This window comes from Trematomus bernacchii, unplaced genomic scaffold (assembly GCF_902827165.1).
Source record: "Trematomus bernacchii unplaced genomic scaffold, fTreBer1.1, whole genome shotgun sequence".
NCBI classification, from domain to species: domain Eukaryota; kingdom Metazoa; phylum Chordata; class Actinopteri; order Perciformes; family Nototheniidae; genus Trematomus; species Trematomus bernacchii.
In genome coordinates, this window is record NW_022987685.1 from 2,709,523 (window position 1) to 2,733,592 (window position 24,070).

The following is a 24,070-nucleotide window of genomic DNA, read 5'->3' on the forward strand; positions in this document are numbered from 1 at the left end:
ATCGATTTTCAAAGATGGCTCACTTCATCCCATTGACCAAGCTTCCCTCTGCCAAAGTCACCGCAGAGGTCATGATGAATCACATATTCAGGATCCATGGATTCCCTGATGACATTGTTTCCGACAGGGGTCCACAATTCATTTCCGTTTTCTGGAAGGAGTTTTGTCGACTCATAGGTGCCACCGTCAGCTTGTCATCAGGATATCATCCTCAGTCAAATGGACAGTCGGAGCGTCTGAACCAGGAACTAGAGACTACGCTACGTTGTCTCGTCTCCCGGAACCAGACTACCTGGAGTGACCACCTCACATGGGTCGAGTTTGCCCACAATACTCTTCCTACGGCAGCCACAGGTCTCTCTCCATTCCATTGTGTCAATGGTTTCCAGCCTCCATTTTTCCCTAACAACGAGGAAGAGGTGAGGGTTCCATCGGCTCATGCCATGATCAGACGTTGTCGACGAGTTTGGGCTGGTGCTCGCCAGGCTCTTCTCCGAAGTTCAGCTCGGATGAAGGCTGTTGCAGACGTCCATCGCAGGGTCGCTCCCTCCTACAGACCAGGCCAAAATGTTTGGCTTTCCACTAAGGACTTACCACTCCATGTCGCCTCAAAGAAACTGGCTCCGAGATTTGTGGGTCCTTTCCCGGTGTCCAGAGTCATCAACCCGGTGTCTGTACGCTTGCAACTCCCCAGAACTATGAGAGTACATCCGACGTTTCACGTCAGTAAAATCAAGCCGGTGTGCGAGAGCACACTTGTTCCCGCCTCCAAGCCCCCTCCACCGCCCGAGTTCTTTGAAGGGGGTGAGGTTTACAAGGTCCGTAAGCTACTGGAGGTCCGTAATAGGGGGAGGGGGAAGCAATTCCTGGTAGACTGGAAGGGTTACGGTCCTGAGGCTAGAAGCTGGGTAGCTGCGTCATTTATCGTAGACAAGACGCTTATCCACGATTTTTACAATCAGCCTGGGCCATCAGGAGTTGGCCCTAGAGGGGGGGGTACTGTTGTGCACCGACAGAAATGCTAGAGAGATGCATGTTATTTACGTTTGCTTTCTCTCATTCCAGGCTTCCTGATTATTTTCACCTGTGTCCCCTGTGCTCATCAATGTCAGCCCCGCCCCTGATTGGTCCCACCTGTGTCTAGTTACCCTGTGCTTATATTCCCCTGTCTCCCAAGTGTTCTTTGTCAGTTCGTATTGTCTCTTGCTATGGTCAGGTCTATGCTCTTTGTACTCTTGTAAAGTTTGATTCCTCACTACGTGAGCGCTTTCATTTTGTTCCTCTATTTTTGTCATCTCGGTTAGAGATTTGATAGTTACCTTTTTTGTTGTTCATTGCTGTATTTTGGAAAATAAAGTATCTTACCTCTTACCTTACTTTACCTCTGTCTCCCGGGTCGTGCAATTGGGTCCTACATCCTAAGTGTCTGAGTTCGTAACAAGCTATCCATTCCAGGCCAGACTCTAAAGACTTTCCAAGGTGTGAAAATGCTGCTGCCGGAGTACTGACTGGAAGTATTGCTGATATCATGTCTACCATCCTCTTAAAATACTCTGTCCAACAATATCAGTCTCAGGAAGAAATGTTTTTTAACGCTTATTAAAAGAAAAACATGCATTCTTGTACTCAGGAGGGGACATTGACAGAGGATTACTGGAAAAGTACACAATAAGTACTTCATAGTACTTGTGGGGGTAGTTTCAGTAGTACTGAGTCCAACAGGATCAATCTCACGAAGAACTAATGGCAACAAAAAAGAATTCCCTCATCAAACTTAGCAGAAGTGGCTTGATTTTGTTCACAGGAGGGGCCTTTGACAGAGTATTTCTCAAAAAATACACAGTAAAAGTACTTCAATGTATTGTTAGTAGTAGGCTTACTAATACAAAGTCAAACCGTATCAATTTCATTAAGAACTAATGGTAACATTTTATTTTTATCATTCATCAAAGATAGCAAAAAACATGCATTATGTACTATGGAGGGGACTCTGACAGAGGATTACTCACAAAGTACACAGTAAAGTACTTCATTTTATTTCTGGTTGCAGTCAACTAGTACCAAGTCCAACAGTGTCAGTTTTATTAAGAACTTGTGGTAAAAAATATTTGTATCACTCATTGAATATAGCAGGAATAAAAATGAAAAGCAGCTGATTGACCGAGTGCAGAATCGCTGTATACAGGGGCGGACTGGGACAACAAATCAGCCCGGGACTCTCGACCGGCCCACTTCGGTCCCGCCGGCCCACCTCGGTACCGCAAGTAAGCGGCCCACCTCGGTGGTGCCGCAAGTAAATACCGCGAGGAAATTGTCGACGGGGGGTAAGGGGGGGTGAGCAGTGACTTATCCGACCGGCCCACTTCAGTACCGGCCCATCGGGATTCGTCCCGAACGTCCCCTGGCTGTATATATAGTTTAAATCTCTTTAGTTACAATGTTGTCCATTTTAGACAAAGGCTTATTATATTTACAGCCCCTAATAACATTTATTTTCTGGGCTCAATATGTGTCTTGGCTGTTTTCGTTGTGATCGCTAAATTCACCTTGTTTATAATATTATCACTATAACACCTGTCATCAGACTGGCAAGAGCTGTTCCATGCTCTGCTCAACCTCCCGTCTTCCCAATGGACTCAGTAGCGCCCCCTGCTGCCGTGTAGCATGTGTGAGTGAGCATGTGTGAGTGTGTATGAGCCAGCCACGGCGGAATATTACTGCCAAAAGTCTCAGTCACGTGACTTTTGGCAGTAATATTCCGCCGTGAGAAGAAAAAGTTTTGTACTTGTAAAAAAAAGTTTTGTAGTTGTAAAACAAAGTGTTGTAGTTGTAAAACAAATTTGTGTACTTGTAAAAAAAAGTTTTGTAGTTGTAAAACAAAGTGTTGTAGTTGTAAAACAAATTTGTGCACTTGTAAAAAAAAGTTGTGTACTTGTAAAACCTAAGCTGAATTTGTCTCTGAAACATGATTTATTAGAATAATGTTATGTGTTTGTTTGATAGATACGTTTTTTCTTTGCAAAACTAAATTCATTAGTTTGTAGATGGTGTTTTGTATTTGCAAACCACATTGTGTTTGTTAGTGAATCATAAGGCATTTGTAAAACCTGTTTAGTTTGTTTGTGGAGTTATGGCAGGAAATTAGCTCCATACGTGCGCGTGTACATTGAGGCGTGCGTGTTCACGTGTGTGCGTACAGCCGGTTTACTCCTGCCCGAGAAGCTGTATCTGAACGATCTGAACCGTTATATACAGGTGTGCACATAACTTTTTGAGTGAGTTACTCAGATGAGTACCAGGAGACAGCGTTTGGTACTCACCCCACATGAAGCGTGGTGTTAATAAGTGCAGTCTTCCTCACTGTCCTCCTCAGTGTCTCCTTCACTGTCCTCTATTTACACTTCTTGCATGCTAGATGATGAAGATGATGAAGATGCACCTCCCTGTCTCTTTGTAAGCCTCCGATTTGCTTTCTCCAAAACTTGTTGCCAAAACTGTGAAGTCCTTGCATTTCCTGAGGCCAAGTTGAAGGATCAAATACTAAGAAATTATCACATGACTTGAAGTCATATCTGATTTCAGAGGTGGGAAGTAACAAAGTACACTTATTCAAGTACTGTACTTAGGTACAATTTAAGATACTTGTAGTTTACTTGAGTATTTCTATTTTATGCTACTTTGTACTTCTACTCCACTACAGTTCAGAGGTAAATCATGTACTTTTCTTCCACTACATTTATTTAATACCTTTAGTTACTTTACAGATGTGGATGAATGATGTGAAAATATAATCAAGTGTTAACTCAGACTTTAGTTCCACCTGGAGTAAATCCACAAGCTACCCTGCAGTATACAAAGTCATTCAAACTCATTTTTAAACACTTTAATGATCAATAATTATAAAACATATCATATACATTATTATGAAATGGACCAATCTGCAAAATGACTACTTTTACTGTCGCTACTTTAACTAGATTTTGATGATAATACTTTTCTAATTTTACTTGAGTAACACTTCTTCCACCTCTGTCTGATTTCAAACTCTTCCATTAACAGCCTGAGTAAGTTTGCAGCTGTGTGTTTTACTCCACTTTGTTGTAAATAAAACTGCAGCAGCTTGACCACAGAGCGTGAACGTTGTGATCAGCTGATTTTGCGCAGTTCTCCAGTGTGTGCGCGGGGCACAGAATGTGCACAGGGGAGTCTCCCACCGCAGCCAGTTGACGTAGTTTTGGTACAATTCTGTTGTACACACCGACGTTAACAGCAGCTCCGTCTGTGCACACGGCGACCAACTCTGTCGTCCAGTGATCTAAGCCTCTGCCTCCTGTGAAGCTTCACAGGTCCGTCGGTTATGTCCTGCGCGGCACGGCCAGCACCCAGTTCAATCAGTCATAGAAAGTCTGAAGATTTTAGCAGGTCTCCCTTGTAAAAGAGATCGTTGATCTCAATGGGATTTTTAACCTGGATAAATAAAGGCTACAAACAAACAAACAAACAAGGGAGCGAAACGGCAAAGTGGCTGCTTAATGTCTTTGTTTTTTTTGGACATGTCTAATCATTTACTCCACTGAGTATTGACAAGAAACATGTGTAGGCGAAATATGTGTTTTGTTTTGATGACCTATCAGGTACGCAAAGGCGCGTTGTGACACAAGTGACGTTACGCATTTCAGATTGTTGCCGCGCATGCGTACCTGCGTACCAGTTATGTGCACCCCTGGTTATATATACAGACAGTCTATGATCTGAACCCCGCGCACAGAGCTCACGCCTCAGTTGGAAACATCAGGATGTCTGCAGAGCGAGTGGAGAAGAAGAAGACGCTCGACCTGAGGAAGAAGCATATCGGGTAAACTTCCTGCAGTTAGCTACTCTATGAAGTTTAGGTTATAAGTTATTAAGTTGTACTACGTTTTACGGGAAGTTTTTAAAGTGTGTTCCTAACCCTAAAAGGCGCTGCAGGAATTGTTGGTGCATTTTCGAACTGCAATGTAGCTTTTCACAATTGTTTCTTCACATATTATATGTTTGTATCGGCTTTTTTTCGTGTGTGTGTGTGTGTATGTGTTAGAGAATATCAAACTGTAGAACATTGTAAGGCTTTTTTGAATATATGTGAATGGAAGAATAGACATAAGAGAAAAAGAAAATGTGTTTATCAGCAAAACACATTTTCGAGATGTGAGCATGTTATAGATAATATTGTTTAGGTAAATGAAAACAAGCTCAACCCAGGGGTGTGAAAGGTACTCTTTACACGTATGAAATATTAATACCAGCTCCTCTGCAGGCCGTCCTGTAAGATTTTCTTCAGCCATGACCCCATCAAAATCATTCGAGCCAAAGGCCAGTACATGTATGATGAAAAAGGACAGCAGTACTTGGACTGCATCAACAACGTGGCTCATGGTAATCACACACTGGCAAACACACAAACATTTCAGATCTAATTTTTTAACACCTATGTGTCATATTTTCCAAGGAAAGCTGCAGAACAAAAGAAGATATTGTGGACAGAGAGGACATTTGATATTAGATTTTTGCAATCAAAGCTTAAAGTATTTCATTTACTTGAATGACTTGACCAACTAGACTGTTCCACAAAGTGGATATGATATAACTTGACCAACTGGACTGTTCCACAAAGGCGCTATGATCTAACTTGCATGCAGAGACATAAATATATCCATGTCTCCTGGCCTCCCACTTGAATCCCCACTCTTTAATTTCAGCATATAGCCTCCAATTATGTGCCAGTTGTCGTGGTGTGTTTTGACCTCAAATTACAGTTGCAGGTTTTAATGAGAAAAGCGTATTTCTGTACTGGATTGGTTTTAATTCTCTGTGCATCATTTCTTCCATCTCTCAGTGGGCCACTGCCACCCGGATGTGGTGAAGGCAGGAGCTCAGCAGATGGAAATACTCAACACCAACTCACGATTCTTGCACGACAACCTGGTCCTGTACGCCCAGAGGCTGCAGGACACGCTGCCCGACAAACTGTCTGTGTGCTACTTCGTCAACTCTGGGTATGTCTGCACGCTCACACTCAAGAAGCAAACCCCTTTCTATTTTTGGGTGTTGGTAAGGCACTGTTCAGGTAAAAAAGGATGTCGTTTTGGTTATTTGATTTACAGATTATCATTTATTCATCCACAAAATGATAATTTTCCATTTAAATAATGCAACATGTGTTACCATGAATTATATTAAGAAAAATAGTTTTGCTTGTATGCCTCTACGGTAAACAAAGAGGGAAATACAGATACCATTTTTGCTAACACCCCTCATTAACCTGACCAGTCTGGCGTGGTTACTCATTTACACTCGATGCAGTTCTGCTGTGTGAACAGGAATTATCTGGCCAAAGGTAATAATGTTGTAGATAATGATCATTATACACTCAATGCCAAGGGAGTATGTATCAGTCACAGGGAAAAGGGTGTGACGAGGGAAGTTATAAAAGGACTAAACGACCGTGCAGCAGTTCAGAAGTGCACACTGAAGACAAGAGCTGAATAATCAATCAGTTGATCAACAAACAGAATAATTGTTTAATGCAAAAATGTTTCTTTTATCCTCTCACTTATGGAGATCTCCTGCTTTTCTCTTTTTTATATATCATTTAAAAGTGAATATCTTTGTGGTTTTTGACTGACAAAGCCAAATATTTGTACACTTTGGACTTGCATGCATTGGCTTGGGATGCACATTTTACACAACACATGTATTGATTAATATAGAAAGATATTGGCAGATTAATATATACAAATACATCTCAAGGAAAATACCCCATGGGCACCTTACCGTACAGCAACATTACAGATAATATTGCCCTCTGTGGCACCAGCGTGACCCTCTCTTGTTTCAACAGGACGATCCCATGTGGGTGTGATGTGTGTGTGTGTCTTCATGTGCAAAACTATTGCTTTTGTAATCTGTTGTTTTGCCATTTCAACATACAACCTGTTATAGGTTTGCCAATGTGCTTGAGGGTGATTTTGCAATGTATGACATGTACTAATAAAATAAATCACAGGTATAGGACAATGAGATGATTATTATTTTACTCATCAAGTAGAGCAGCTTTAGGCAAAAGCACTGAATGAAAAAAAAACAATTATGTGATGTTAATGAAAACAAGATGTTCTGTATGGAACAAAGCAAAAAGCAACAGGTTTCAGGGTGGATCTTCAAACTTAGACTTTAAACGTTAATAAGTAGGTGTCATCTCATATGACATAATAATGGGAAGTGAACAACCTGTGAATGACGTGCTGGTGACATGTGTGGCTGCGGCTGTGTGTTTTGTGGTGACTGAGTAACTCTTAGTAACCCTTTCCTCTGTGAACTGCAGCTCGGAAGCCAACGACCTGGCCCTGCGACTCGCATGGCAGTACACGGGCCACAAAGATATCATCACGCTGGATAAGTAAGTGTCTCATCCTTCAAGAACTCCTGGCGCATTGCCAGAAGAGCAAAGTGAAAAGTCGGCAGGAGATAATGAGTGGTGGAAGTCTTTTTATTCAGCGTTTTATTTATGACTATTTTGGGTAAAACCGACTATGTGTGCTTTGTTTACAGCGCGTATCACGGCCACGTCTCGTCGCTCATCGACATCAGTCCGTACAAGTTCCGCCACGCGTCAGACGCTGAGCTCAATCAATCTGTCCATGTGGTGAGTGCTTTCCCTGCCTGCCTGCACCCTGTTAAAACCAAATCACTCTCAAACACTCCTGGGCTTCGGCAGACTACTGAGTATTCACTGGGATACAGAAAAGAAGAGACAGAAGTATTGTTTTCCGCAAATTCAGTGGTGCAAGATGTTACTAAAAGTGCCTTTGGAAGTGAGTCACTGAAAACACAGGTGAAAGAGAAAAGGCAAAACAGCTGTAAAACACTTTTAGTGGAAATCCCTAAATACCTGTTCAGTCACAGGATCCCGACCTGAGGAGAGACTAGGAATAAGGCTGAACAGGATTTTAATGTTCTTGACACCACCAAAAATAGTCAGCCCCAGCCCGGATTCCTTTGCTACTTTTCCAGCTCCTTACTTGAATTGTAAACAACTCATAGTTGCGCAATTTCTTTTTATTAAAGTAATCGTGTGATGTTTGTGAGAATACATTCTGTTTTGCTATTAGGGAGTTTGATTGATCAACTCCAAGCAAAGCCTTGATTTCAACATTTCAACGGCCACTTTAACTGTTGAGTCTTAAACTGGTGTTGAATTAGACTTGACACAGTGTGTTATGAGTATAAAGAAAGCAGAAGGAGTCATATTTTGATATTTCACAATGTATAATGTAATATATAATATATGCTATTAATATACACCTAGAGTCCTGACTCCATTGTGTCGTACACTCTGTTCCTTGGTGTAGTTCGATAATGCGACATGTGCAGCTCTAGTGTTACAAGGTGTTCTAAGACCTGTTTCTCCACCATGCATATTTTATTCATGATCACAGACACGAAGGACTCAAGCTCTGGTAAATGCCTTCATTCATCAACATTTCCCACGGCCCAAAGTGAAATGCAAACATATTTTTGCTCAGAGATTTACTTGGCAGCTTCATGCCTGTTTATCCCATTATGCTCACATAAATCTTCACATGAACACGAGCCCGGATGGATAGAGTATAGCCACATGTTTCAACATATGTGGAACAAATATTGAAACCTGCGCAATAGAACGGCGAGAAGACATTCTGTACACCACAAACTACATTTCCCTAGACTATTAGGAGAGGATAAACTACGTTATTTTAGCTGGATTACAATGGGAGTATTCAAATCTAAATTGGCCTACATCTAATTTAGTAAAAACACTATATGAGAAGAAACGTCCCAATTTCACGTTTTAAAGTATATTACTACAAAATCATCTGTACAATCATAAAAGTATCCTCATAGTATACAGTTTTGGTTGTTCGTTTTTCTTAACTTAATGTACTTAAAGGTGGGGTAGGTCATTTTGGAGAAACCAGCTCGAGTGCGCTAGAATTTGAAAATACACAGCCGGAAAAAATCTGCCACTTCCTTACAGAGCCCCTCCTCCAACACACACGAACGCGCACATGACCAATGAGGGCACGAGATAAGTTTGTGCACAGATGGAAGGCTGACAGGCAGGTAGGCTATCCAGTTATTTTAGCCGGGCCGGCTAAAATGATTGGTCGTGCTTTTTACAGTATTACGGCTTCCACAGATGACATTTCTTTATGGATTTTTTGTCAAAGATATTCATTGCTATCGGGATGTTAAGAGCATTCCATGGAATATAACAAAAAGTGTATCTCGAGCCGGTTTCTCAAACTTACCTAGCCCACCTTTAAGGGTCTGTTAACAGGAAACTATCTTGATATATGTTAGTATATCATACTATGACTATGAAAAGTGATATAACATTTGAAAATGTAACAGAAAGAAGTTTGTTTCTCGTCACTGTTCTCCAAAAAGTTGTTTATATTCATTTATTTTTTACTCTAACAACACATTTTAAGCAAATCTATCATGAGTATTGACATGTTCATGCTGTTTTTCACAGGCTCCCAGCCCAGATGTGTACAGAGGCAAATACAGAGCGGACCACCATGACCCTGCCACTGCATACGCAGACGAAGTCAAAGATATTATTCACGGCGTGCATGGGAAAGGAGGCAAGGTACAGTGTGTGTTACAAGAAGTGACAGTTGAAACAATAACCTGAGAAATGTTTCAACTGCACATATTAACTGTTTTATTGCTATAATTGTACTCTTTTGTTCAAGGAAATGGCCCTGAATAACAAAAAAGTATTTTGCAATGTTATGAAAATGGTATGTTAACCTGTTTATGTGTATTGAGGAGATACAAAGATACATAAAATGAAGACTGTGATAGTATAAAGTCCTGTAACATATCAAATAGTTTTTTTAGGAGGACTTAAATCAAAGCAACATCAAACAAGTTAAGTGTTGAGCTTTGATCTATGAGTTAGGATTTACTTTTGATTCATACATACTCATTAGATTTTCCACCTTTTTTTTTCCTCCTCTTTCACCTTATCTCCCAATTCTTAGGGTCAAATCCAAGTTCATGAGAGCATGTAGGAAACTCTTATTGTCCCAGCTTGTTGGTCCTTAATCCTAAATTGAAAAAGCTCGACTCAGCCCGGCTTCCAGAGGCCAGAGGGACGGGATAATGCAGAATGGCTTTAGCAGTTTCTAAAGGATGTTTGTCCAGATATGCATCTCCAGGAGGAAAAACACAACAACAACAAAAGGAGTACAATAACTTTTTATTACAGTGTGAAACCCACATGTAAAAAAGCACAAATGGATTTTGCATAACTCCGCAGTGACCTACAGTAACATGATGTCTATGTCTCTCTCTTGTTTTTGCACTGAAACTGCACAGTGATGAAAGAGTGAGATCTGCAGGTCAAAGATGCCGGAGCTCCGCCTCTTCTCCCCCTTTATCTGGCTTTAGATTGTTGGACCTGATGTGTTTTCTTCTGTGCAGATTGCCGCTTTTATTGCTGAGTCACTGCAGAGTTGTGGCGGGCAGGTCATTCCCCCCCCGGGCTACTTCCAGCAAGTGGCAGAGTATGTAATGAGTTCATGCTCTCTTTTTTTTTCTGTGTTCAGAATCATCCCACAAACACAAAGCTTAGGCATTCTGAACATGTTTAATATACTTTGCACACTGCAGAATATGCTGGAAGCAATGAACAAGAGCAGGCTCACATTTCCTAGCAGCAGAATTGTTGATTTATGTTTGAGTGATAGAACATACCTGAGATAGTCCTGGAGGAAAAACCTGTCCTGTGTGTTGCTGCATATGCGTGTGTGTGTGTGAGAGTAATTTAAGAGAGTCAATGCCTACACTCGTGGATCTTCCTGCCCCTTTGCAGACATGTGCGAAAGGCCGGGGGCATTTTCATCGCCGATGAAGTGCAGGTGGGATTCGGGCGTGTCGGCAGCCACTTCTGGGCCTTCCAGCTGCAGGGAGAGGACTTTGTGCCAGACATTGTCACCATGGGGAAGCCGATCGGGAACGGACACCCCATGTCCTGCGTGGTCACAACCAGAGAGGTGGCCGAGGCCTTCATGTCCTCCGGGATGGAGTACTTCAATACAGTAAGAGCATTACGCAGAATAATAAAGAATTGAGAAAGTAATATCATAAAAAATGCATTTTCTTTCATGCCACCCTTTTTAAAAAATGGTCAGTTATTATATTATGTTGTATTTTGTCAAACAATATTATACTTTGATTATGCATTAGGTCTATAAAATATCATAAAATAGTAATAAATGTCCATGTGATGTCTTTAAATGTGTTTTTCTTTCAGTTAAAACCCTAAAAATATACTTTTAATGTGATATAAACTGAGAAAAGACAAAAAGGGCATTTTGCAGAGAACACATTACATGATCTCTGCTTTTTATTCTCCAACTTCTTCTAGGAATGAGCCCGAGTTATCCTTGACATGCACACATCTGTTTTCCACATTATGGGAAAATTCATTCCGTCCCAGACAGTTTTTTTCTTTTCATTGAAGGCCTCACATTACAGTTACTTCCTGTGAAAGGAGAAGAGTTTAGACAGTAACAGAACAATATGTGTCAGTATCAATGTATTCAGTCGCATACTATAAAAATGAACAAAAACAATGACAGTCCCTATCTTTTCTGTATACTAAAGAAAGTTGAGTTTGATGTGTTTAACATAAACAAAAACACAATGCTATATCTGTGGCACTGTAAGTCAGTTATATATTTGTATTTAATGCATCACATTGTCCTCTGGTCCTGTCCTCAGTATACAGGACTGATTCAAGTTATGTTGAATGTAACCTCTGTGTAAAATGTCCTCTGTGTCTCTGGGTTTTGCATTTCTCAGTTTGGCGGTAACCCAGTGTCGTGTGCCATCGGCATGGCGGTCCTGGACGTGATAGAGAAAGAGGATCTGCAGGGGAACGCCCTGCGAGTGGGCCGACACCTGACCCGTCTGCTGGAGAAGCAGAAGGAGAAACATCCACTGGTGGGAGACATCAGGTACGCTAACGCTAACACAGCACATTAGCTCTGATGATATCTGACTCAGGACACTGACTCATTATGTCTCATTACTATAATCCCTGCACCAACATTTAATTCAGTGACTCGCCAATAACACATCTCGGAATTGCCTGATCCGAATAACATTAATTTGTATCATTATCATGTTGTCATTTACAACATGATAACAATTTAAGTCAAGCTTTAAAGTAATTTATCATGCAATCATTTCAGAAAATGCTGATTTTGGGCTCTTAAATATGGAGATTTCCTGTTTTTCTCTGTTTATATATTATCATAAAGTGAATCTCTTTGGGTTTTTGACTGACAAAACCAGACTTTTGAAGACCTCACTTTGGGCTGAAAAACTGGGATGGACATTTTTCCCAGTTTTCTGAAGTTTTCTAGACCAAATGATGAATTAATAATCCTCGAAAAATAATCAGGACATTGTTAAAAAATATAACATGTTAGAAAAAAATATAACATCATGATTTTCTGTGTCAATCTTATATTAAATGTACTCATCTCTTCTCTGAGGATCTTCAAAGGTGCAGCGACACATTGTTGTTATTCTGTGAAATATTTACCGTGGACTGCCATTGTGTTCTAACAGACTTTCCCCCGTCATTAATGTAAAATAGGACATTATAAAAAAGCTGTAGATAAGTTATAATGCGTTTGAACCCTGGTCCAGAACATGTGGAGGGAGAAAAACAGGTCTAATGGCTTTCTGTTTAAGAAGATCTTTAAAAATGGAGAGGTCAGAGGCCAGGAGTTAACCAGTGTTTCCCGTCCTGCAGGGGGCGTGGCCTCTTCTCGGGGGTGGAGCTTGTGAAGGACCGGTTGAAGCTTACGCCGGCTACAGCCGAGGCCCAGGAGGTCATTTACAGGTAAGAGTGAAGCGTGAGAACTCAGATAGTGTCAGCCAGAAGGAAACATATTATGATGATCCCTACGAGGGAAATTTGGTCACATTCTAAAATAAAATAATACAAAGAGAAATTCTAATAAAAATCTAAAGTATGTAACTAATACAATATCTCAAAACCATATTAAAGGGTTTTGAATCCATCAATCTTAAAATAATGCCATGGTGTTAGAATTTCTTAAATATATATTCCAGACGTTTTGAAATAAAAAAAAATGAAATAATAAAGAAGAATAAGTAATGCTCACATTAACCACAGGCGGACCTAGATGGCATACATTTGGTCATTCAAATAGTCTTATATAGTTTTAAATATAAGCTGTAGGAACCCTGAAAACAATGGATAACTACAAATAAAGACAATGGGGTCTTTGATTAAGCTGCATGAATAGTCAAACATAATCAAATGAGTTGCAATGTACAGTTTAATGCAGTATAACTAGCTTATTAATTAACCCGTCTCTGCATTATGTTTAACTTAAAAACAGGCCATATCCCAAACACAAAGTTCCACCATAAATTGTGACAGCTTAGGTACATTTTGAAGAACTCGTATACTGCTTATCAATTTATTGAGGGATAATAAAACTGCATTCTGTGCACGCTTTTCCTGCTATGAGTAGTCAGACAGTCTGCTTAGTTTAAATGGATACAGGGTGAAGAATAATTCATATTTCCCCGCCAGGCTGAAGGAACAGTACATCCTGCTCAGTGCCGACGGACCTCATCGCAACGTGCTCAAATTCAAGCCCCCCATGTGCTTCAGTACGGAGGACGCTGACATGGTGGTGGAGAAAATCGACCAAATCCTCACCGGTATGTCACTGTGACTTCTCTGTGGTGTCGTCTCTCTGACCCCTGCATTATTTAGAAGGATCATGTTGTGTGTGAACAAGCTCTCAAACGTGTGTCTGTGTTTCCAGAGCTGGAAGAAGCACTGGGCATGAAGTTGCACAACACATCCAACGTGGAGAATGAAAGCATTAAAAGAAAGGTAAGTGCACCTATGCGTCTTATATATTGTATCCCCTCCCGAGCATACTCAATAAACCCAGATGAAATAATATCACTTGCAGATAGAAGACAAATACAATCTACATTTTCTTGATTCTTCCAACCTCATTGATACCAATTCATGTCTTTGTGGTTTTATCTCAAGCTGCCGACCGATGAACATGGACACCAGTGTCACAGTGGGTTAGCTCACAGCAGAGTGAGCACTCAAGGAGTTCCTCAACGCACCAAACGCCTCAGGACATAAAGCTGCCTCACTCAGGGCTTTACCTTTTATACAGTTAAAGCTGACAATATAAAAATGGGAGACAACCAAGTGCCTCATATATAACCTAATGACGAATGTTTTTACATGAATACTAATAATAATAATAAGCTGTATATTTATTCGTATAGTATCTTCTCAGGGTTTTTATTTTAATTCCGCCTAGGAATCTAGTCAGATTTTCAGCATTAAACATGTCTACTATTGTGGCTTTACCAAAAATATTTTAACATGCTTTTTAAATGTTACTCTTTGTTTTAACTTCAGCTAAAATTAACTTGACCGTGATTTTCAAATAATTATTATGTCAGTAAACAAAGTTATTATGTCAAGACCTTATTTAATTCTTTTTTTTTTTACAAATTATGAAAATGACTCACTGTATTTGGCAGTGTGCACTATCTGTATGGACACATTTTGTGTTGCTCGATCTTTGTTGAATAAAGTCATGTGTGTATGTGATACCTTGTTGTTCATGGTTGGGCATCTCTGACCCGTAACCTCTGCTTACCAGGAGGTTGGGCTTTAATAAACTAGCTGAACTGAGCAGTCAGCATCATGATCTCCCCTCCCCCCTACACTCCGTCCAAGCAAACAAACATGGACGCTGTTTGACAAGTCTGCAATAATTGACCAATGTCCCTGAGTTCCTCTAACTGACAGACCGGAGAAAAATTCCCAAAAGTTTCTTACTTAGATGTTGGAGAAGAGAGGCCCTCAGGGTGCCCAGAGAAAAATAAATGATATACTCAGAGATGAATCATTGAGACTCAAATTGACTTGAGGCAATGTTTTCGTGAATTGCAGCTTGACTTGACAAAATAAATTATTTGAACCTGGAAGTAAAAGACTTGAGGCATGATACCTTGAAAGTCAGTGTTAATTGTACGTTTTCAGTTCAAATATGAACAAATTACTGGGTACTGGCCTGAGACTTGTTCCAAATGACTTGGATCACATGTCTGGATATAGTACGTCTATGTTTTTTTATGAAATAAGTTCTCCAAGGCTTTGGTTGCCGCTCGTAGGTCATTTTTGTCAATTTTTTTTATAGTCCATTAGTCATTTTTGTATTGACGAGTTGATCATTTTCATGTTAAGTGACCTACAGTTAGGACCCCATCTCTGGTAAAAGTGGTTCTTTTGTATCATTCTTTTATGGAGAAACTTAGATTTATAGATCAGTCGATTAAACTAACACATTTGTCTGAGGTGGGAGAAGTACTCGTTTATAATGATTGATCATTAAAGTGTTATCAAAGCTGGTCAAGGTGCAGCTAGTTTTAATGACTTTGTAAACTGCAGGGTAGCTTGTGAATTTACTCCAGGTGGAACTAAAGTCTGATTTAAGTGTTGATTATATAACTAAAGGGATTAAATGCATGTAGTGTATAAAGTACACCATTTACCTCTGAATTGTAGCAGAGGAAAAGTACAAAGTAGCATAACATAGAAATACTCAAGTACAAGTATATCAAAATTGTACTTAAGTACAGTACTTGAGATAATATACATAGTTACTTCCCACCTCTGCTAATTGTTTGTTGACAAATATGTATGGCTGTTCTTTGACTTTTTCTGGGCTCTCTGGAGGTTGTCAGACAGGTGACCCACTCCACACATACTGTGTACTGCAGAGGAAGTGCCTTTAAGTAACCAAGCACAAGTGTCAAGCCAAAGCCAAAAAGACCCAAAACATTTAATTGCATTTATAATTGTGTGTCTCTGAGTTTGACTTTTTGTCACTAAAGGTTTGTATTAGAAAAGATCAAATGAAAAAAATTCAAGAGCACAAAGCAACAATTATGCAGTAGGCTGACAGTGAACCTGAAGAAAAAGAGGTCATTGAGTTGAGGTCATTGAGCAGAATGAACTCCTCTGATGTCTGGCGGTGCAGCACTTGAAGTAGACTGCATTCCTGATCATTATGCTATAGTTCCTGCTTTATAATTACCTGTAAATATTGTGTTGACCTATTTTATTTTACTTCCTGATTGCATATGGCATTGTTTTACCTTGTTTTGCCATATATTGTATCTGTGTAGCATTCAATGTAAAGTATTTGGCCTTGGTAAACCACAGCGGTGAACTGCATTTCCTATGAGCACACGCTCCATTCAATTTCATGAGAAGCTCCGGGTTTTCTTTTGGTCAAACATCTGGTTTAATGAGGCTCTAGTGACCACAATATTTTCTTTACTTTTCAATTCTTAAATTAGACTTAAATGAAGCCCAGAAACAGAGAAAGCTAACATTTAATGGAACTGGAAAATACAGGGATAATCAAACGCATTTATGTCATAAGGAATAATGAACATTATTATATGTTATGTTATATTATTTGATGTGCATGTCCACAGAGCTGTAAAATAAAGGTGAATTGTATTTCACAATGCAGAAGGTCACCCCTCCCTCTCTGAAAGGACAGGTTTAGGAGGTGCTACAAGTCAACAGATGGTGCTTTAGCAGACTCAGCATATTGCACTGTGTGAAATGGGGTGTGCTGCATGCGCTGCGGAGCCAAATAGTAACAGCTCTGCAGAAGGTGACGTAGGCAGAGGTGGAATAAAGCATCTAGATGCCTTACTGCAATAAAAGTACTACAAATACCATACTACAAGTCCTACATTCAAAATCTTAGTATAATCAGTCGAATGTACTTAAAGTAAAAGTATTTATTGTTTGTGCAGTAAAATGCTCCCCGTCAGTGTTCAATATATGTGATGTCTCCCGCTAAATAATACTGATGCATTCATGTGTATGATGCATTTCACTTCTGTGGATGTTTCAAATTCCTTTTACATATTTTTGATAAATGTAAACTGTAGCATGTATCATAATGTATAAGATCATATGTTTGTAGCTACGTATCTCTAAGACAACCACATTTCATGTGTTTCTCAGAAAAACAGCCCTTTTTCAGCTTGGTGACATTTTGCATTTCCCAGCTGATACAAGAGGCTTTGTATACATAGTTTATCAAGTTATGAAGTAGGACATCTGGAGATAATTGGTGTTCAATAGACAGAAATTGTACTGTAATCTGAACAGTAACTAAGTATAAAGTAGAATTAAATGGAAATACAATACTTGAGTATCAGCAACTGCATTTCTTTTTCTCCTTGTTCTGGCATTCTGTTAAACCCTTCAATCATTTTCTCTCAAGATGGATAATCATGTCAAAAGGCTCATGTGAGGTCTGTAGATCTATGACGCCACCTACTGGAGGACAAACTACAATGCTTGTGTGGCTCAAATCTTAATAGAGGATATGCTATTTCCTGTCTTATATATTGACCTTTTCTCAGTGTAGCTCTTGATATGTACACATTTAATGTTTCTATTTTATTAAATGTACCTTACTCTTATAGCTGTTCTATTAGGCACTAGTGTTAGAATGAATACTTATAAGATAAAAAGATAAGATGTACTTTATATATTTATATTTTATTATAACTTTTGTATTAATTCATTTTTGGATTTGTGTTAAGCAATCTCTTATTTAGGGCAATAGCTGGCACAAGTCTTGCCTGGCCTTCAGGGTGAGTAAAGTTCTATCTTTTGTTTCGTGTTTGTGATGGTGTGTAAATGACAGCCTCAAGGAGCTCTGAAAAGATGTTTTATTTCACACCCTTGTACAAAAAATGCAACTGTTACAAGTTCAAGGCTTTTTCAACTTGTTCTTTACAAAACGAAAAACTTAATCATTCAGACTTCCCTCTAATTTCCAGATCAGTGGCTCCATGCCAACAGTGTTCAGTAACTTTCTTCTCTCCAGTGGCAAACAGAAACGTTCCCTGGCACTTGTAGCTTCTTTTAGGAAGAAGTTTAACTACATTAAATGAATACATGACAACATTTTTCTTAATAATGTGACTTTAACATGGAAGTACTGTCCTGAATTCGATTTTTGGGGAAAAAGTGGAGAAAAGGAGAGGAAAGAAAGTCGCTAAACAGCAATGAGACAGAGCCAGTGCAGACAGGTCAGTGCTTTCAGTCCTTAATGGTTGTTGATTATATCAAATGTTGCGTTTATCCATCATTTCAGTTGGATTTGATGTCTTCTGTCCATCCAAATCAAGGTCTCTTCTTGTCTTTAGCCCATGAGGTATCCTCTGAAAAGACAAAATATTAAATGGTTAAGACACTTTCACACAAATCAGAGTAGTAGTCTTGCAGGCTTCTTAGACACAGATCTTTATTTTTCACGAGACACAAGGTTAGACTTACGGCAGCTTCATGCGCATGAACACCCTGGCCATGAAGAAGCTGAGCAGAACGCTGACAAACCCGATGAAGAGCAACAGGAAGCGGTTGAGTTTGGGAATGTTTGGTGCGTTGGAGCGGTCCAGGATTATAAAGCCCATGCCCCCCATCGTGAAGAGGAAACTGGAAGCCAGTCCTTCCATGATGTACTGGCCATTTACTCTGAAAAACAAATGTGCTTACATTAGCTATGCATTCATCAACTTTACCCTCTGGCTCCTTGCTTTGGCTGCAGCTTGTTGAGATGCTCAAAAGGTTTTTGACATACCTGTATGCCAAGAAAGCCACTGGCCTCTGGTGTCCATGCTCATCAGTCATTGAACCCACACTCGGTGGCTCTACAATAACATCGTAGATGATGCCTATAATATGGGAGGGAGCGGAAAATTAATCAGAACAATAAATAACTGAACATTATTAAATATAGGTGTTAAAACTCAAACTGCAAGCTGGTCATGTTAAAGCACAGAAATACAGAAATTAATACATTTTGGGATATAAATACATGGGTGGAAATGTAAAGGTAAAATATAACTTTCCATGAATAAATACCTTTAAACTAAGAAGATCAAAAAGTGTAGAAATAATAAATGGGAAAATGAAATAGGAAAGTAAAAGAAATAGGGGAATGAATACAAAAGTAAATGATGACGAGGTAAACAAACAAACCAATTGACTGAATGTCTAAATTGTTGTACATTTAATGGAATTGTTATTTACTTTGTCATTTATGTCGGCAAATGCTGTAATATGATTTATACTTCCACTATTGGCCTATTGCAGGATAATAACATCCCTCTGTTAGCTTAGCTGCCAAGTTAGCCTCTCATCCATTATGTTAACTGCGTTGACGCTAAAAGGCTCATTTACACAAGCAACCAGGGCCTAATATGTCTGTCATTATTTCTACCGAACATGAATGAGTTTTAATTGTTCAGTAATGCTGAAACAATGCAGATTTAAAGCTAGCATACTAGCATTAGGTTAGCTTAGCAGATCCATTTACCTCCAGTGATGAGAAAGTAGGACACGATAACGGCCGCGTACACAGTCATTGCAGACGGCATGTGCAGCCACGACGGTTTCTTCAGTTTAACATTTGGGCACTCCAGCACAGAAAACGGCATACTGTATAAACTCTCCATTTTAGAGAAGAAACTTAACTAAAACTATCACTGCTGCTGGCCGAGGTCCGTCCGCTCTGCGCAGACACTATGTTGACGTGTCCCGGAAGTACTTTTTTTTCTTCCAACACATCATTACTACAGAGCGTTTAGATACAAAATATTTTATTTGGCGATTTAGTGTGAAATACAGAAATGTTTTCATAACAATTATAATAACCTTGTGTTAAATTGCAGTAAATTGTTTAATTTATTTAATTTTGACCCACACAACAAAGGTTCTGCGTGACGCACATTTAAAGAGACAGTAACGTTAATGTAATGTTCGGATATGTTGTACTACTCAAACATAACGATTATATATGCGTGTCCATCTCCGTATTCTTATAATACATCCATGGTCCATCCGCATTGTTTTTTAGTTGGCTGTTCAATAATTTTAGGTAGAATTTATTATAATTTTTGTGATCAATTCAAAAGTGGGACGTTCGATTAATGAAGTGCCCTCAGTTGATTTGTGATAGTTCTTTGAACACCTTAGGTATTTTCTAGTCTTTGATGAATTCCCCCTAATCGTTTTTTAAGAATGTAGTTCACATGTATCAGGGTGCCTGGTCGTAATACATTCCTGTTTTCCACAACCCAGCTGACTCAGGTAAAACCAAATTGTTTTAACTTAATCCCCAAATTATAATAGGGCTGTCGAATAATCCAGAGTCCATTGCATTTGACATTCTTATGTAATGCTTCCCAATAAATATATAACTGCTAATATGGTTAATAGTGTCCTTTAAAATTAGTCAATATATTTCCAAAACCATGTAGAAATGTAAAAAAACACCATGTGCTACTGCGAAGAACACTCAAAGTTCTGTTTTCACGTAAACAAATTCTGGCAACCCCTTCAAATCATTGCCTATATTTAAAAAAATACTGCTTGTTTGTGGGAAACTGAATATATATATCTTTAGTTTATCCCTCTTGCCACAAGTAACTTTTCTTTACTCATGAGCCACCTATCCCAAGTCTAATCAGAGATTTGTCTTTCTTTCCAAAATCCCACTTTATATTTAATCCCTTTGCACCTGTATAGGCTATATTGAAACATTAAGTAAAGTAGGCATTGTTGACTATTTTGTCGCCAGTCATAGAGACAACCCTCTAAAACGGATTCTAGACCATATTGTTTTTTGGCTGAATGTGAAACCTATTGTAAAAGGATAAAAGGTCTCCAAATGATAGGTTTAACATGGGTTCAACATATCTGCAATGAACCCCAATGTATCAAATACCAAGCTTTAACTTTTCAATTAAGTACACCAAGACATTGCAAATCACAGAAGAAAGTTGTATTTGTTTGTCATTTTTTATTGTGGCAGTACAAATACACATTTTACTTAGTAGATTTCTGGCTCTGTGCCTGTGCCTTGAGCACCTTGACAACGATCTTCTGCTCCTCAATCAGGAAAGCACGCTTGATCCTGAGAAGAGTAAAAAAAAAAGACAAATTAGACATTTCAAAATGTTTTTAAATTATGAAATATCTTGACTTTTCAAAGCAAACACTAGCATTATTCTTCTCTTACCTGTCACGCACACACTTGGCGCACATGGAGCCTCCGTAGGCCCTGCTGACGTGCTTCTTGGTCTTGGACAGCCTCATCAGAACCTGAGGTCTAACAGCCCGGACCTAAAACAGAGAGAACCACAATGAGACCAAAGCAATGTCTAGGACGAGGGTATGAATTATCTACAAACATGTTCACAACTTCATTCAAAATGTAGACTGCATGCTTGAAAACTACCAATTCTGATTTAAAATCCTAGATTAACCCCAGTGCTTTACTAATTAAGAAAAATATGCTTATTTTGTGCTCTTTTGCTTACAGGTGTTGAATATTACATAACAACTTCTGATTTGGGGATGGACCTTCATTTCCTATCCTTCACAACAAGCACAAAAAGATATCATCCAACTGAGGTAAGAGCCATCTCACAATCAACGGAACTAATCAGGTCTCCACCAATTTGAAGTGTTAGTTTGAGAGACCCCTCTTAATGCAATTAAGAATGATTTTAGGGGTTAAAGTGTATTACATGTATAAACGTGCTATGCTGTATTTATAAAAATCCTCCATCACACTTACAAAATGAACCATCAGTTTTCATTAGACAACAATTGTTCAACTGGACCTCAAAGTGCCACATCTGAATATATACAATTTCTACATTGTTTGCCAGTAATGCCGCGACACCGGCTGTTGTATAACCACTTTTTAAGTCACAAAAAAAGCAGTTCACTTGATTCAAAGCAGATCATTTTCTAACATGACAGATGTATTACTCCTGAATTTAACTTTTAAGATGCAAATAAGACAAGAGAAGCAACGGGCAAAAAAGCTTCTTTGGCAGCTTGTATCTGTAATGCAGTTTAGGTTTCAAAGGTGATTGCCATATACTTACATGGACACCACATTAACATCTGTACTTAGCATGTTTACCACATGACAACCAATTGTGACCAATCACAATAAGACATTGAGCTGCAATTGAGTATCAGACCAGTCCAATGAGGGCCATACAGACAACATATGCATGTACCACTTTAAAATCAGGAGATTTGGCGCCCACAGCCAGCAAATATACTTCAAAAAATACACCGAGTTCACTTACTCCACGCAGTCTTCCTGGGCAGATGCCACATGCCGACTTGGGGGCTTTGCCGACCTTCTTTGTGTACAGGTACACGATACGGTTTCCGGGCGTCCGGGACCTGCAAACAGCATGGGAGCAGTGATAAATAAAGTGCAGCTAGCTGATAGCATGCAAGCCATAACTGAAGATGCAAACAGTGTTGTGCTGGAAAGGTCACTTACAGTCTGGTTTTGTTGGAGGCGGTGTTGTAGGACAACCTACGACGGTAAGTCAGGCGCTGCACCATGTTGAAGCTAAAAACAGAAACAAAATTGTATTAGTTTAGAAAAGCACAATGCTAACATGCTATCTCTGCTAGTCGTACTGAAACTGTTCAATAGGTTTGTGACACCGGTTTTCATGGATTTAAGACTAGATAACAGTGTAATATACTTCTTTAGTTTATTATTTTAGTGGTTAATTTAATCCGGTATGCAAACAAATGCTCAGGGTAGCTATTAGCTACAGCGAGCCCACATTCACTCTACAGATAGCGGCCTCAGAGACCAAGTAACGGCATCATCAACATATCTCACAGAAACCACTTTTTCATATAATCGTCACATCATTAGATCCAAATACTTGTTCTTATTATTATATTGACTACAAATCAACCACATTTGCTTTTTAAATGTAGGATTAGAGTAGATTATAAAATAAAAATGTTCCAGAGAAAAGCAGGGGGACGCCATACCTGCTGTCGCCGATACCGGAAGAGGAAGGAGCGAGGCGAGGACTTCCAGTTTAAAGTTCCTCCATGCAGCTATTTCAAGTCTGCTGCATGTCATACTGCCCCCTGCTGGTGGCTCGTCTGTACTACACCAGCAAGCTACGCGAAGTATGAAACTTTATAGATGTTGTAATAACACACCTGAACAACTGTTAATGGAATTCTGAATTACATTAGCAAGTAGCTCATTTAATTTGAAAATGTAATATTCCCTTTGTTACAGCCCCCTCTTTATTATATACAATACATTGAATACTTTTTGAATAGAAACAATATGTATAATATTTAAAAATGTAATCAAATAAAATTAAAGTCAATATAGTTTAAATAACATACACTTTACATTTGAAGTTAGTGAACTATTCATTACAATTGAGCACATTTTTTAAAACTTTAAACTCTGAACAATATTTCAGGGATTTTCAAAATATGCAACATTTATTATAAAACCATTTATAAGTGGGAGCAGTTATCAAATGTTTGGAAAGAGAACTGTTAAATTATAGAAAAATTACACCATCCACTCCAAAGTCACTCTTGTAAAAAATGTTTTAATACAATAAATTCTAGTACATTTTTCCGTGAATGTGGTCCCAGCAGGATAAGCATAGGTGTCACCAATATGAAGGCCACCTTCCATTACTGGCCTGCATGGCTCACAGGCACACCTAACTGGAGCCTAATTAAGGTGATGAGTTGCACCTGGGTTCAAGTTTATTCTTCCAAAATCTCATTGGGGATTTCCCACAACCAAGGAACAATGTACAGTGACTGCAAACCAAAAGTGGTGCATTTTATTTTCACTGTAAATTCAATGCATGGAATGTCCAGTAGGTGGCAGAGGTGGTATGCTCGGTGAAGTATACTAGGTGCTAGGTCTTATATACATCCATGGGTGAAGACAGCTAAGGGTGGAAACGGTAAATCGGTCCCTCAGACTTTACACATAACCACGTTTTTTTTAACAAACACATTTATGTATAAACCCATGCT

The 24,070-nt window shown here is 39.2% G+C and overlaps 3 protein-coding genes across 3 annotated transcripts; 1 reads left to right on the forward strand and 2 right to left on the reverse strand.

The window, feature by feature from the left end:
- Positions 1 to 4,718: 4,718 nt before the first annotated feature.
- etnppl (ethanolamine-phosphate phospho-lyase) lies at positions 4,719 to 14,727 on the forward strand. Its single transcript, XM_034136743.1, has 13 exons — positions 4,719 to 4,855; positions 5,297 to 5,415; positions 5,876 to 6,035; positions 7,364 to 7,438; positions 7,591 to 7,684; positions 9,557 to 9,673; positions 10,513 to 10,595; positions 10,904 to 11,129; positions 11,896 to 12,050; positions 12,857 to 12,946; positions 13,670 to 13,800; positions 13,908 to 13,978; positions 14,144 to 14,727. Exons 1-13 carry the CDS (start codon positions 4,797 to 4,799, stop codon positions 14,243 to 14,245), a joined length of 1,482 nt encoding a protein of 493 aa, XP_033992634.1. The 5' UTR covers positions 4,719 to 4,796; the 3' UTR covers positions 14,246 to 14,727.
- Positions 14,728 to 17,865: 3,138 nt separating this feature from the next.
- ostc (oligosaccharyltransferase complex subunit) lies at positions 17,866 to 19,783 on the reverse strand. The gene is made up of 4 exons (XM_034136740.1): positions 19,536 to 19,783; positions 18,798 to 18,891; positions 18,494 to 18,691; positions 17,866 to 18,378 (listed from the first exon to the last, which is right to left on the reverse strand). Exons 1-4 carry the CDS (start codon positions 19,672 to 19,674, stop codon positions 18,360 to 18,362), a joined length of 450 nt encoding a protein of 149 aa, XP_033992631.1. The 5' UTR covers positions 19,675 to 19,783; the 3' UTR covers positions 17,866 to 18,359.
- Positions 19,784 to 20,996: 1,213 nt separating this feature from the next.
- rpl34 (ribosomal protein L34) lies at positions 20,997 to 23,089 on the reverse strand. Its single transcript, XM_034136454.1, has 5 exons — positions 23,042 to 23,089; positions 22,530 to 22,601; positions 22,327 to 22,426; positions 21,240 to 21,343; positions 20,997 to 21,134 (listed from the first exon to the last, which is right to left on the reverse strand). Exons 2-5 carry the CDS (start codon positions 22,592 to 22,594, stop codon positions 21,047 to 21,049), a joined length of 357 nt encoding a protein of 118 aa, XP_033992345.1. The 5' UTR covers positions 22,595 to 22,601; positions 23,042 to 23,089; the 3' UTR covers positions 20,997 to 21,046.
- Positions 23,090 to 24,070: the final 981 nt, after the last annotated feature.